General features: G+C 44.8%; 1 protein-coding gene across 9 annotated transcripts in view; it reads left to right on the forward strand.

The window, feature by feature from the left end:
- Positions 1 to 13580, forward strand: part of LOC108160643 (cyclic nucleotide-gated channel rod photoreceptor subunit alpha) — a 60130-nt gene extending 46550 nt beyond the window's left edge. For 5 of the 9 annotated variants that reach the window (XM_033391090.1, XM_033391089.1, XM_033391095.1 and 2 more), the window contains 8 exons: positions 6950 to 7101; positions 7176 to 7317; positions 7389 to 7538; positions 9400 to 9567; positions 9834 to 10062; positions 10121 to 10266; positions 10333 to 10674; positions 10987 to 13580. In XM_033391090.1, the coding sequence (XP_033246981.1) occupies positions 6950 to 7101; positions 7176 to 7317; positions 7389 to 7538; positions 9400 to 9567; positions 9834 to 10062; positions 10121 to 10266; positions 10333 to 10643 (1298 nt within the window). In that variant the 3' untranslated portion in view covers positions 10644 to 10674; positions 10987 to 13580. The remainder of the gene's footprint in view (positions 1 to 6949; positions 7102 to 7175; positions 7318 to 7388; positions 7539 to 9399; positions 9568 to 9833; positions 10063 to 10120; positions 10267 to 10332; positions 10675 to 10986) is intronic. The other 4 variants (XM_033391093.1, XM_033391096.1, XM_033391092.1 and 1 more) reach the window with 3 other exon arrangements.
- The last annotated feature ends 333 nt before the right edge of the window (positions 13581 to 13913 follow it).

Raw genomic sequence — 13913 nt, forward strand, 5'->3', positions numbered from 1 at the left:
CAAGAAACACAATGTATTCAGGAGAAATTTGTGGAATAAAAAGCATGGACACATAATCCGACAATCAACTCCACTCAACTGAACTGAACTCGACGCAAACTCAGGACTCGATTGCTAATAAAACACTTTGGAGGAGCTGAGGCAGCAATTGTTGTTGCGGTCGCAAACTTTGTCGGAAACTTAATGCATCATGTGGCAGCAGACGAGAATGAGAATGATGATGGGAGGAAGCATGCAACGTTTTGGAGAACCATCCATCAATTTGTCAATTCAGCGTTTGCGTTGAGTGGCCGGGCAGCCGGCCGTAGGAGGTAGTAGATGACGGGAATGAGGATGATGGGCAATAGTTTTGGAGTGGCTGCCATAAAAAGATATCAACGAGAATACTATGTATATATTGAATATGCACTGTCAATGCAATCTGCCAGAAGAGGTATGGCCAAAACGAACTGTTGATCAGGTAAACCCCAATAAAATCTACAGACTTGTCAACGGCTTAACAAGGCTTGAAAGTGGGTTTGGGCACCACATGTTTGATTTATTCCTGTGCGCCTTTGAGCCGCTCTGATGGGCCTCGAAATGTTTTTGTCGCCCTCCCTCCCTACATGACGAATGATTAATGAGTTAAATTTCACTTTGGTGGCGGATCTTAAGTTTAAACTTTGGCTAAGCCCGAGACACTCACGCTCCCCCATCCTAATTTCCTTTCAAGCCTTCACGCTCGTCATGGCTCAGACGGGGGAATGACTAGGTCCCAGGGTCTTCTGCTACATTAGCCCATGACACCAATCCAACCATCCAGGACTCCCGCCCCCAGCCCCATGCCTGCAACAACTTCAAGGAGCACTAAGCTTCCGCTCTGCTTCTCTCTTCCCTTTCCTGTTTCCTGCTAATGCTACTACTGCTGTGGAAATGGCGGAAGGTGAGGGGCATGAGTGGCATGAAAATTGATTTTCAAATAGTTGGTCTGCCTTTTTTAAATTTGATTGACGTTATTACATTACATAACATCACACAAGCAGAGCAACAGCAAGGGCCCCCATACTCACGCCCGCACCCACACCAAGAGAACAGAGAGAGAGAGAGAGAGAGAGAGTGAGGGAGAGAGAACAGGCAAGAGAGGCTGGAGCATCTGGCTTAAGTTATTCATCCATTTAGCTTCGCTTAGGAGGGTATGCCAGGGGGCAGTGGAAAATAAGCAGGAGCAAGGGAGATGAAAAGGAAGTCGGAGATTAGGAAAAGAGGAAGGAGAGGCAACAACAAGTGGAAAACTGTCATTATATTTGAGTTATTGATGGTTCTTTTTTATACAAAATCATTTTGCAACAATGTTGCTCTTGCCATACACACATGCACGTTCGCTGAGTGGCACCTTCTTCGCCTGTCAGCCTCCCCCCCCCTTACACAAATACTCACACTGTTACATTCACGCTTAGTTTAACGCATGGCTCTGTGGCTTGTTAATGCCGACAAGCGCCCAAGTTTGCCGTTCGCCAAATGCTAGCGATAATCGTCAAGCATACACACCAGCATGTAAAGGGACACAGACACACACAAACACTAGCGTACCAATGTAACAGGACACACATCGTCATGGAAGGACCTCGCCATTCAGGACATTCAGGGCACTGCCGGGTAAAGTTGTGTATGGGTTTTTCACCATGTTTTGGCAACAATCCAAACGTAGCGACGTTTCAAAAACTGGCATTTAAAATTATGTAAATTCATCCTCTCCATCCTTCTGCCATCCCCCCTGTCTGCCACTGTCCCTCGTTCCTGTTTCCATTATGTAATTGTTATTGTAAATAGTTTCAATGGAAATTTCCCCCCGTCAGCAGAGCTGTCATCGGATTCTGATGGATGTGTGCGGACACTTTTCTACATATGTATGATTCTTGCAGCTTTCATATTTTTCACCCATTTGCATGCAATTATTTATTCTTGCTGTTGACTTTGCTTAAATTTAAATACTTATTGCCTTTGTATAGCCTCTTTTGGTAGAGTTTCTCTGCCCAAAAAGGTACATTTTCGACCCCTTGGCTATTCACACTTATAAAAATATAGAAAAGATAGATTGAAAGGAATATATTCTACTGAATGCATGGAATAGCAAGTTCCATCCGTTTAGAATATCTTTTCCTGTTCCTTGCCAAGTAGTGGGGGTATCTTATAGTCTTACACTATTCCGACTTATTTATAGAGCCAACTGGTCAGCGCTCTGCAAATGCACGCTCAGTCTTCATTTGCAATTAACATCCAGATGGCTTCGCCTGGTGCCGTGGCCGGGGGTTGGCTTTTGACCTCGCAATTAAAACAATTTACGCGCTCAATTTAAGCCAACACACACACACACACACACACACACAAGAAGACGAAAGCGCTGGCGGAGATGAAGCTGCAGTGGGGCCCCTGCACCCTGGTGCAGTCGGATGCTGCAGATTTGTAGTGCCTTTGCCAGCTATTTTTGACTTGCTAAACGTGCAACGTGCAACGTGCAAGTAATGTAACGGGCAAAGTGTTGCTGTTTGCTGTGGCCCTCGTCCTTGTTGTGGCAGCTGCCCCACGATACTCTCTGGCTGGCTGGGGCGAGGTTGCCCTAAAAATAGAAGCGAGGCAAATGAACTGAGTCAAGAACGCGGGCAAAAATTTGGCATTGGCGGCGGACTCGGGGATATCATCCACGCGCGCGGTGGAAAGGAGTATTGAAAGGAGTACGGATGCACTGCTGAGCTGAAGAGGATTGGTTTTGCAGAGCAGTGCATCCATTTTTTGGCATTCGAAATCATTTATTGCGCTGTTGGATATTACTTTGGTATTGGCTCACTAGAGTTCTTCCAGGGTGTCTCATTGTTCGACTTAGTACGGCTTATACCTCTTTCTTTGCTGCTTTTGCCTTTAACCTCTTTCTTCTTTCATTTTGGCAAACTCAAAGTGGAGCACGCAGACACAGTGGAGGGAGTGGCTGTGGCAGCAGCAGCAGCAGTTGCCAAGGAGCCTCAGTACGGGGAAAGCGACGTCCATTATCCACTTTAAGTTGCCCGCCCTTGCTGCGTGCAAGTGTGTATGCCTGTGTGGCCCACTCATTCTGTGTGTGTGTGTGTGTGTGTTTGTGTGTGTGTTTGTTGTTCGTTTCGCTGTTTGCTTTTGCTTGGCCCAGCAATGTCCAACGGAGAGGCTGTGTGTCTCTCTGTGTTGGTGTTTGTTTGCTTGTGGCTATGCCCCCTGCTGTAACCGTGTATTGCTGTGTGTGTGTGTGTGTGTGTGCTTGTATGTATGTGTGCTTGCGGATTCCAATCAATATCGTAGACGCAGTCCCCACTGGTGGCCGCCGCTGGTGGCCGCCGCCGCTGTTGCCCATTAAGCTGCATGTACACCAACTTGCTGTCGTATTTTTAGAACACGCCGCCAGTGGCTATTCTTGTTCTTGTTGGTGCTGTGCCGCGGCATATATAGCCGCTCTTTAAGGGCCTGAGCTTTCCATTATCCTTGAATAGCGAATTTCCCAAGGATTTGTGCTGAAACTGCCACTGCTTTTCGTTCCGCTGCCCCCTGCCCCCTGCCCCCTGTCCCGGCCCCTGCCACTGCCACTGCCACTGCTATTTGTTGATGATGCAACTGGCATGCGCATTGTTATTGCCGACTGGCGAGGTGGTGCATGGAGGGCTGCCTTCATTTATTTTTAGTTGCCGCCCGAATAAATCCATCCAGCACTTCGGTGCCATTGTTTACGCGCCTCTTCAGGCGGCGTCAGGACTCAAGAGGAGGTGAGAAAAGCACCCACAAAATCGGCAGAAACGGCAGAATCAGCAGCTGCTGCGGTAAATGCATAATTAAGCAGGCCAGAAACCAGAAGTGGAATGCCACTTGAAGAATGCCTTTGGCAGCAGCAGCAGCAGTGTGGATACCACAGCGAGTGGGTCAAATGGAAAGACAGTTTGGTGAGGGGAATCAAGAACCGGGTTCGCCGTACACTCGGGCGATAATCGCCGTTTCGCCTTTCATTGCTGTCGTCGTCCCCTTGCGTGGCCTTTGTTCTCACCGGGAAGACAACTTCCTGCTTTGCCATAACACATCAGCCATGGCTCTTAAGTGGTTTCTAGTTAGTTTGCAATTTTCACATGTCTTCCACTCCCACTCCCACTGCAAGAGCCACTGCCACCGCCACCGCCACCGCCACCGCCTCGTATCCCCGCACCTAGGTTCCATTCAGAACTCTGGGTTTTTCCTCCTTTTTCCGCTGCATGCTTCATGTGCGGGTGCGCTTTATGAAAAGGCTGGCAGGAAGAGAAAGTTTTTGTTACGCATATTTACTGTTTTTATGCGATCCGCTTTCCCTCCCAGCAGAAACTTGCTGCAGTTTGTTGTCAGACAAAGGCATGAACTTTTGCACCCAGATTTCTTTTTCTTTCTTGTGCCACCGAGCCACCGACAGCCACCCACAATTGTTACCGAGGCTGAGTTTTTGCCAAACAGTTGATCCTTTGGTGGCAATTGTGCCGGTGTCCCTGTGTCCCCATGCCCCCATCAACGCAGGGACAAACGTCGAGTCAAACAGTTAATGTAATTATTGGAAACTATTCATTCAAGTTTCCCTGGTGACTCCTCCTGTTGAAGGTGACTCAGTCACTGCCACCGATGCCACCGCTGCCACCGCTGCCACCGCTGCCACCGCTGCCACCACTGCCACCGCTTCCACTCCACGCTAACAAAACTCCCCGTGCCACAAGAATTGCAACAGAAGCAGATCAAAGTTCGCTGGGGGCAACTGCGGGCGAAGCAGAGCATAAAATGAAAAATAAATAAGAAATAAGCAAAATGTGAAGCCAAATGCAGTTTGCCACTATATCTCCTAGCCAGCCCCGCCCCTACGGCCTGGCAGCATCCTCTCTTGGCCCCAAACGCAGCCAAGTGACTTGGGGGCAAAAAATGGCAAATTAAATTTTGCTCGGAAAATGCAACGAAATGGAAAGAGGAGCGGGAAAAAGCAGAAACGAAGCTGAACGGAACGGGATAAGCTCTGTTCAGCCACAGAGCAAGGGAAGGAATTAAAGCTTGAGTAATTTCGAAAAACACCGAAACGGAAGATATATCCATGAAGAGAGACATAGCAGGGAATACATACAGGCAGAAAAAGCAAGGCAGACAGAAGCTGGAGATATTGGACAGAGGTATAGACAGAGAAGCAGAGAGAGTCTATCGAAGGCAAGCCGCAAATACTGTACCAACCACTGAAATATCCCACACCCAAGGACCCGGAAAAAACAAGAGCCACATGTAACCACACAGAATTTTTGATTCACTTGCTTGTTTTTCTCGTCTGCCATGGAATATGCAATTAATATTTAGATTGATTTTCAATTGTAACAAAAATAAGACCTGCAAAATCCAGCTTCACCGAGAACGTGCTCTGTGGCATCGGGGATGGAATGGGAGTGCCACAAGAGGCGGCAACATGAGCGCAGCAGTTGGATGCTGCATTCAAGCTGTTCCGCAATAAAAAATTGCTGTAATTTTGCATGGCTCTCGGTATCAATGCAAAGGGGAGCAAACAGAAAGTAAGGGATGGGCGGATGGATGGCCGGTACGTGTGTTGGTGCCATTTCGAACGTTATTCATATCGTGTGTGTGTAATGGCTACCAGGAGGCCGACACTGCCATTCAATAATCTTTCACTTTGCCAATAGATGGCTCGAAAGAAACTATTTTTATCATGAGGATAATGTTGAGTGTTGAGTACCCTGGGAAACAAGTTTAAATGTGAATGGGCAGGTCTCACTCTGGAACTTCAAGAAGGGAACGGCTTCGAACTCGCCGAAGCATTCATGAAAAATGCTCTCTTGCTTCTTCGGTCCTAATTTCGTTTGAGAAGCGGAGGAAATTTGAGTTGGACAACAAAAGACATTTTACAATTGGGGAAATGACAAATGACCAACAGGGATTGGATGTGCCTGGACGGGATGGAGAGGGGGAATTGATTGCATTATAGATGATGACGTTGTTGCCCACGACCCACCCCCGGCCCCACCCTCTAGGAGACATCAGCCTGGTTACTGGGTATTTATTTGTATTCAATCTGTTTGCTTGTTTGTCAGTTGGTTTTCAAATGTTTGCACGAGCAAACACAAAAGACGCAGCACTCACTCGCTTCTACCTGCCAATTTCCCCCCGCCCGCTTGCCACCCAAAAACGCAGTCCCATCTCCCAGTTTCCAGTGCCACTCCCCTTTGGCAACCGCCGACAAATTGTGTCAATATTTGTTGGCACTGACGAGCCAAGAGATTTAATTTCCTCTTATCGACTCCGATGACTAGCAGCTGGGACGGACGCCACATGTGATGGGGGGAATAAGAAACAAAAGCCAGTCTTCTCTAATCAATATTGCTCGAACAGAATGGGTGCTCTTTAAGTTGGCTCGTTCACATGGAATGCCGCAATTCCTTAGATAGTACGAGTACGAGCATAACCAATCAATCCCTCCGCACGTGCCGCTTCCGCACTTTGAGGCGATCAGAGGTCCGTTTTCTGTTCGGTCAGTAGAGGACAACCTCAACTGGCAGGACGAAGGCTCCTCCCCGGGGCGTATGAGTAATCAATATTAAGGATGCGCCGGGTTGGCCAGGAAGAGCTTATATTCAGCGATGTCTGCCGCACAGCTAAAAGCCTTACATCACAAATTTATGCAGACCATCTTGATTGACCGATTAGAGAGCAAATCCCCATCTACCATGGGCCAGATCGAAGCAATTTATGCATAATAGACCAGCATTTAGTTGGGTAAAGCTCCGGCGCTCCACTTCCCATAGTGCGAGTTGAGCGGCTGCCTAATTTCCACACTCTTTGTATGCCAGTCGCGTATCAATTTCCAGGCAAAATTCTCTGCAAATACAAAATAAAATATACTACAAATATCTGGGTTTTCTTCCTGTCTCCCCGTTCTGTCGCTCCTTAGCCAAGCTGGACGGCGTCAAGACGTACATGCGGATGCGACGTGTCCCGAATCATCTGCAGGTGAAGGTCATCAAATGGTTCGATTACCTGTGGCTCACGCAAAAGTGCTCGGACGAGGAGCGCGCCGTGTCCTGTCTTCCTGATAAATTAAAGGCAAGTAAAGGGTCGCCCTATACAACACGATTTATCCATTACATTACCCAAATGTATCATTCTGTATCTTTCAGGCTGAAATAGCAATTAACGTCCATTTAGATACACTTAAGCGGGTTGAGATTTTTCAAAATACCGAAGCTGGTTTCCTCTGCGAGTTGGTGTTGCGCCTGAGGCCAGTGCTCTTCTCGCCCGGCGACTACATCTGCAGAAAGGGTACAGGCATAGTCTCCACATACATATTTTTTTTCTTTATTCTTATACCTTAGAGCAATTTCCATTCGCAGGCGAGGTGGGCAAGGAGATGTACATTGTGAATCGTGGACGATTGCAGGTTGTGGCCGACAATGGAAAGACGGTGATGGCCTCACTGAAGGCTGGTTCCTATTTTGGCGAGATTAGTATACTCAATATGGGCACAGCAGGTAAAGAACTTGGTAAATATCCCGTTTTAGTGCGACAGGCGGAACAATAACGATAACGTAACTACAACAACCAACCAACCAACCAACCTTTCAATCTCAGAATTAACATATGTTATGTACATATTTCAAAATATGTACCCGTATTCTCTCGTAACAAAAACAAACATAGACACACTCTCTCTCTCTCTCTCTCTCTCTCAGAAATGAGAATCTAAATGTATACCAGATACTATATAGTATATATTTATGTAAATGTGTGTGGAATGTATTAATAATAACTAAGTGTTAGCCCTCCCAGAGATACATACATATATATGTATTTATATTGGCCCCCGTCCTTCCTGTCTCCCTTAGCACCTGTATTGATATAGATTGAGTACTTCAGACCAATTTAATACCTTTTTTTTTCATAACAAATGCTTTTTAATTTGTTTTTATTTTTTTGGAAAATTGTATGGATGTTTTTAATACGCAATTTATTGTTTTGGGCTTAAGCCGAAAAGTATGAAACGAGTTTTTTATTACGCAACAGCCCTCAATGTCTGGCTCACACATACACACACGCGCAGAGGCACACACATGCTCTCATATTGTTGCAAAATTAATGAATGTCAAATGCAATTATTGCACCTGCATGCTCTCTCACGTGAATATATTTTTATTGATGCTGCACACACATACATGAGTAAAAAAAAAATGGCCGCAGCAATTGTGGTTGTGATGCACAAAAACAATTTGCTGCCGCTTTAATTTCATGTAATAGTCAGAGCCAGCTGGCAGTCAAGTGTTAACACAAATGGCTCCAGGGAAACGCAGCACCTGCTCTCTCTCTCTCTCCCTCTCTCTCTCTCTCTCGTCCATACATCAACACAATTAACAACAATAGTTGTACGTGCCTGCGTGTGCGTCTGTGTGGTGTGTTTGTGGGTGCGTTGAAGAGAGGAAGATATCATTGCGTTGCATACTCGAAAGCGTCACCGAAGCCGCTCCTTGCCAACTAATTGAGTTTCGGCTCACGAGTTGGCAACTTAATTCTCCGACAAAAAGTTCAACCTGCCGAAAAGTTTTCACACACCTGCAGCAATTAGAGACTACAAATCGAATTGTTGAAAAGATCTTTGTGTTCTTGCATGTTCAAAGCATTATTCGGGTTCAATCAAGGGACACGTCGCAATTGCCCTGGAGAAATTTAAACTTTAATGTCATTTCGTACGGTAGTTAGTCTTTACATCTCTATCTATCTATCTATCTATGTATGTACGTATTTATGTCTCTATCTCTATCTCTCTCTATGTCTATCTACTACATATATGTATCTCTGTCTCTCTAATTGTCTCTGAGTCCATGTTGATGTTGTTGTATTGCTTTGCCTGGCCGTAATTTAAACGTTTCTCTACACGTACTTGTATTGAGATTTGTGTAATTCAAACTAAGTATACGACCCCTTGACACCAGCAAATACTCACATTCGATTCTTCTTGTTGGGTTTCCAGATGCGGCATTTGAATTGCATGCCTTGGCATTTGGGGAGCTTGGACATAGGTATTTCTTCTGAACACACATCCATAGATTTTAATCAGAACGACCCCAAAGATAAAATATTGCCTGGTTTTGTCACTCCCAAAATCCCACTTAAGAACACTTCTTCCCACTCCGCACTCCACATCCTCCGTGTGGCATGCAATTTGAATGTCTTTGTGCGAAGCCAGTCGTCAACAAGCAGAATCGAACGACAGACACAGACACACTGACAGCACGTCATGGAAATTCTCCGTTGCAAGACCATTAAACTTTTCTCTTTGCTTTGGTAAACATTTGCTTTACCAACTGTCCCGATCCAAAAAAATAAAAACAAAACAAAAAAAAAAAACAGGCAACAGACGCACAGCCAGCGTTCGTTCCGTGGGTTACAGCGACCTGTTCGTGCTGAGCAAGAAGGACATGTGGGACGTGCTGAAGGAGTATCCGGCGGCGCGTGTACGTCTGGAGTCGATAGCCGTCAAGCGCTTGGAGAAATACAAGAAGGCGCCACTAGAAAAAGGTAGGCACTTGTCTTATTTATCCTCGGCCTCTCCCTCTCCTGACACGCCGCTTTTATGCCTTACCTCAACCATTCCTCATTCCCCACTCCCCACTCCCCACTCCCACACTCCGATACACCCGAACAAACACCACTCGAAATTCAAAGATACGAATACGATTGCCCCAGAATAACACGATTCGATTGTTTTGCCTTCCGTTCCATCTTTCCTTTCCTTTCATTTCATTTCTTTCCGTCTGGTGGATGATTTTGGTTATAAAACACAGTCAAATACTTTAATATAGTTGCCATGGGCCGGTGCCAGTCGACGCCGGGTTTGGTCGAGAGCTGTGGCCGCACCTCGCTCGAGGACATGTGGCTGCCCCCAGCGCCAACTCCACCAGCCCCACTGGTGCATCATCCCCTGACACACCAGCAACATCATCAGCAGCACCAACCGCTACATCAGCACCAGCAGCTGGCGACGCAGCAGTCCTCACAACAGCACGGGTACAGGTGAGCCCCAAATAGATTACTCACCCACATACTCACTCAGTCGTTTTCTTCCCCAAAGTCCTCGAAGCTATGCGGACCGTCTGGTTCGCGCCACAGACTCGCCCAGATCGGTCAGCCCCAGTGCCCATGGCTCCGAGGAGCGTCCCCGCAGTCGGGCCGCCTCACATCACTCGATTCGACCCCAATCGCAGCCCAGCCACACAGGTAAGGGGATGAAATCACGAAACGTAAGCCTGCTTAAGCTATCATCTATGTGTGCTCCTACCTTAGGTCACATCTGCGACTCCAGCTCGCAACTAGAGTGCTATGGAGCGGGCGTGGGTGCGGTTGGGGGAGGCACAACCCCTCTACTGGGCTCCCACGAGGCACTCGAGGACGAGATCAAGCGGTTGAGAGAACGCCTGCATACGGTGGAGTCGGAGAACCAGGCTCTGAACACGAAGCTCTCGCAACAGCAGTGGGACCTCGAGAATCGCCTGGCCGAGATCGAGATGCAGATCTGTGGAGTGTCGTCCACATCCAGCGTGGATCCGGAGAACGAGACGGAGGAGCTGGAGCGGAATCGAGAGAGTATCATATAACACGGGAGCGTGCTGCCCCATCAGCCGATCGGTATGGTGTACATATCATGTTCCTCATGACTCCATGATCATCATCGATCATCTGAAAATCGAAAAAATCAATAAAAACAGTAATCTGGCGAAGAGCGAGCGGAGAAGAACGGCTGGACAAAAACAAAAAAAGACTTTGAGATCGCCATCACCTTCATAAAGCATCTCTCTCTCTTTCGTTCCCTCTCTATCTATCTGTTGCTTGTGTTTCCCCATCACTCTCTGTGTTTTGTATCTATGTTTGTGTGCATGCGGTTAAAACACCCCATTGCCAAATCGTTTGACTAACCAGAAAACCCCAAACCATGACCAGGAGCAGCAGCAGCTATACAGCAGCACCAGAAACCAGCAGTCGACCAGGAGGCCGTGACGCTAGAACAGTCGGAGCGGATTGAAGTTGGGACACAGACCTATGACAAATGCAGCTCTTTATAGGATAGGTCGAAAGCAAGAGAGATAGAGGGGGCGGAATACATCACCCAAGATGTTCAATTAAAATCTTTTATGATGAAGCGACTCACAACACCAAAAAAAATAATGGCACTGCCTCAGAAAATTGTTCAGCCGCCACCACCGCCGCTACAGAAACACACCCAACACCCAACTGGACTATGCCCAGTGTACATATATGAATGGGAGTTACCACAATAGAGATCAAAAATATCCCACAACCTAGGTTAAGATATCCGAGTCCCCGAGAGAGAGCGGGGGATCGTAAGTCGATGAATGTATTGTAATTAAGGACATCGGAAAAGCTTTACTAGATAATCCGAAAAGAACTTTTCCCAGCCCATAACTCGTTACACAAAACTTACACTTTTTCCATACTAAGAACCAGAAATATACTCGTATTGATATTTATACAATATAGACATCATTAGTCCTAGACTTTTCGGCTATTTTAAAGGATACATACTAGACAACCGAAACGGGTACCGATTCTCCCATTGTAAATACTTTGCTCCAGGGCCTAACTAGAATTATTATCGCTGGATGGGATGAATGGGATAAGAGAATTAAGAATAGATCATCTAGAAAAACTAAAAACTACAAGATTACTTTAACTCATGAGTGTAACAAAATTAATAATTATATATAAACATATACATACATATATCTATTGTAATATTTGCTAATTGTAATTCGAAAAAAAAGAAAACTAACTAGATGTGTATATGGGAAACGATTTACTTTAAAATTGAAAATAATGCGTAAACAATTTATGAACAAACTAAGCGAATATTTGAAAAATATTTGTACTATTGGAAAAGAACTGCCAGAGCAAAACACCACACATAAAACACAAATAAAAATAAAAGAGAGGCAATATACATATAGCTAACAACCAATACCAAACCCCAAGAAATGTCTCTTAGCCAGAATCAATAATTGAATTAGTATAAACGAGAAAACTCTTTTAATGCAATACTAAATTGTACTACTATATGATATATCTACATATTTAGACGGTAAGAAACTAAAGGTCTAAATGTATTAAACTTTAGTTAGCCGCCCCATAGAACCCAATCCCAAAACCAAACTGAAAACCAATGCTGAAGATTGTAGTCGACAAGAAAGATATTAAAATAGAGGTAGAGGTAGAGAAGAGATAGGGTTCTGTAGCAGTACGCAGAACGCAGTCTAGTCATCCCCATAATATGGGGGCCGCGATGCGAAAGGAAGTTTCTTTAGCTGTAACTCTAGCTATACTTAGTTATACCATTAGACGTGTACAACAGAAGACCAAAAGGAGATCCGGATCGCTTGAGATTTTACTTCTGTGCTTCTACACGGAACACCAGAGATGGTCTCGATAAGGAAATCTAATAAATATATACATAGCTAACTTGAATAAGATTCTTAACTTTAGTGAGTGAGCAGGCGTTTGGATAGAGATGCGTTTGAGTATCTGGATAGGGAAACGAGAATGGGGACGGTAACGGTAATGGTAACTGAAACGGAACTCATTTCATTCTGACGTAAGGATGATAGGCCGCCAAAAGTTGAAACTCAAAATTTTGTTAGGATTCCTCCTTAGATTTTTGTCCATGAAGTAAACTTAATTTCGACTACATGTAAATTCCTTTTCCATATTTTTCAACCTAATTACATTTCGGAATATCAAATAATGGATTAATAATTAATTAATAATTACAATAAACATCAAATGGGGTTTCATCTAAGACAAAAACATATACCAATCCAAGATGGAGTCAAACGAAGGCAGAGTACGAGTTTGAGATACTTTAGTTAGCCAATTATTGCCAAATTTGAAGTTGAATAATGTAATTTAATTGAATTTTGATGGCTTATTAGCACGCTTATCGCAGGACAGGACCTGGACCCTGTCACGTTTGTTAGATTTATTCCCATTGATTTCTCCGCAGTTTTCTGTTAGAGCGCATACTACAAATACATATATCTGTTGTTGGGAATACCCGTATAATACAAGGAACTACATCGATTTGGTTGTGTTGTTGATGCAAAGTGTGGGCCAGGCTTGCTGGTACGTAAAGAGGTGGCTTGTGTAATGACAATTTTATTAAATTAATTTTATGCATTGAGATCTATGTATGTATGAATGTAACGGAGAAGAAAGAACATTTAAAGCTTTTTTTTACTATAAATTAATTAATTAATTTATAAGATTAAACAATAAATCAAATCAGCATTGACTTCATAGCCAAACAAGACACGAACGAAACAAATCGAATTGAAATGAATGAAATCTCGGTGATGTTCGTTCATTTTATAAGAGATCACCGAAAATCAGATCAGATCGAATCGGATCAGTTTAGAGAAGGCCCCGATTTGCAGCAGGTAAATCGAGCTTATTGTGTGAGCATTTCAAAGCCGTTTACATTGCTGAACACTCTAAAATCTGAAAAGGGTAAAATGAAAAAAAAAGAAAACATAAAAACTAAAATACAAATAAAAACAAAACCAAAAAAATTCTTAAGATATGAAAACTGTTGCGTTTCTCTATGGTTCGGGGGAAAAACATCACCTCATCAAGTGCCATCCATCGATCGATCGTGGCTGCATGTCGTAATCAATGAGATCTGAGAAAAAGCCGCAAAATTGTTCAATTACAACAGTGGAAACCACACACTCATCGCATTGCACTCCGCTGCCGTTGCGACGCCTGCAATTAACGAGCTGCTTGAGTAGTCGAGTCCATTAAACGGCTTTAGAACGAGCCCGAATGCCTCGAAATACCTGGATAGACCCCAAACCCAA

This window comes from Drosophila miranda, chromosome 3 (assembly GCF_003369915.1).
Source record: "Drosophila miranda strain MSH22 chromosome 3, D.miranda_PacBio2.1, whole genome shotgun sequence".
In the NCBI taxonomy this organism is placed as follows: Eukaryota; Metazoa; Arthropoda; class Insecta; order Diptera; family Drosophilidae; genus Drosophila; species Drosophila miranda.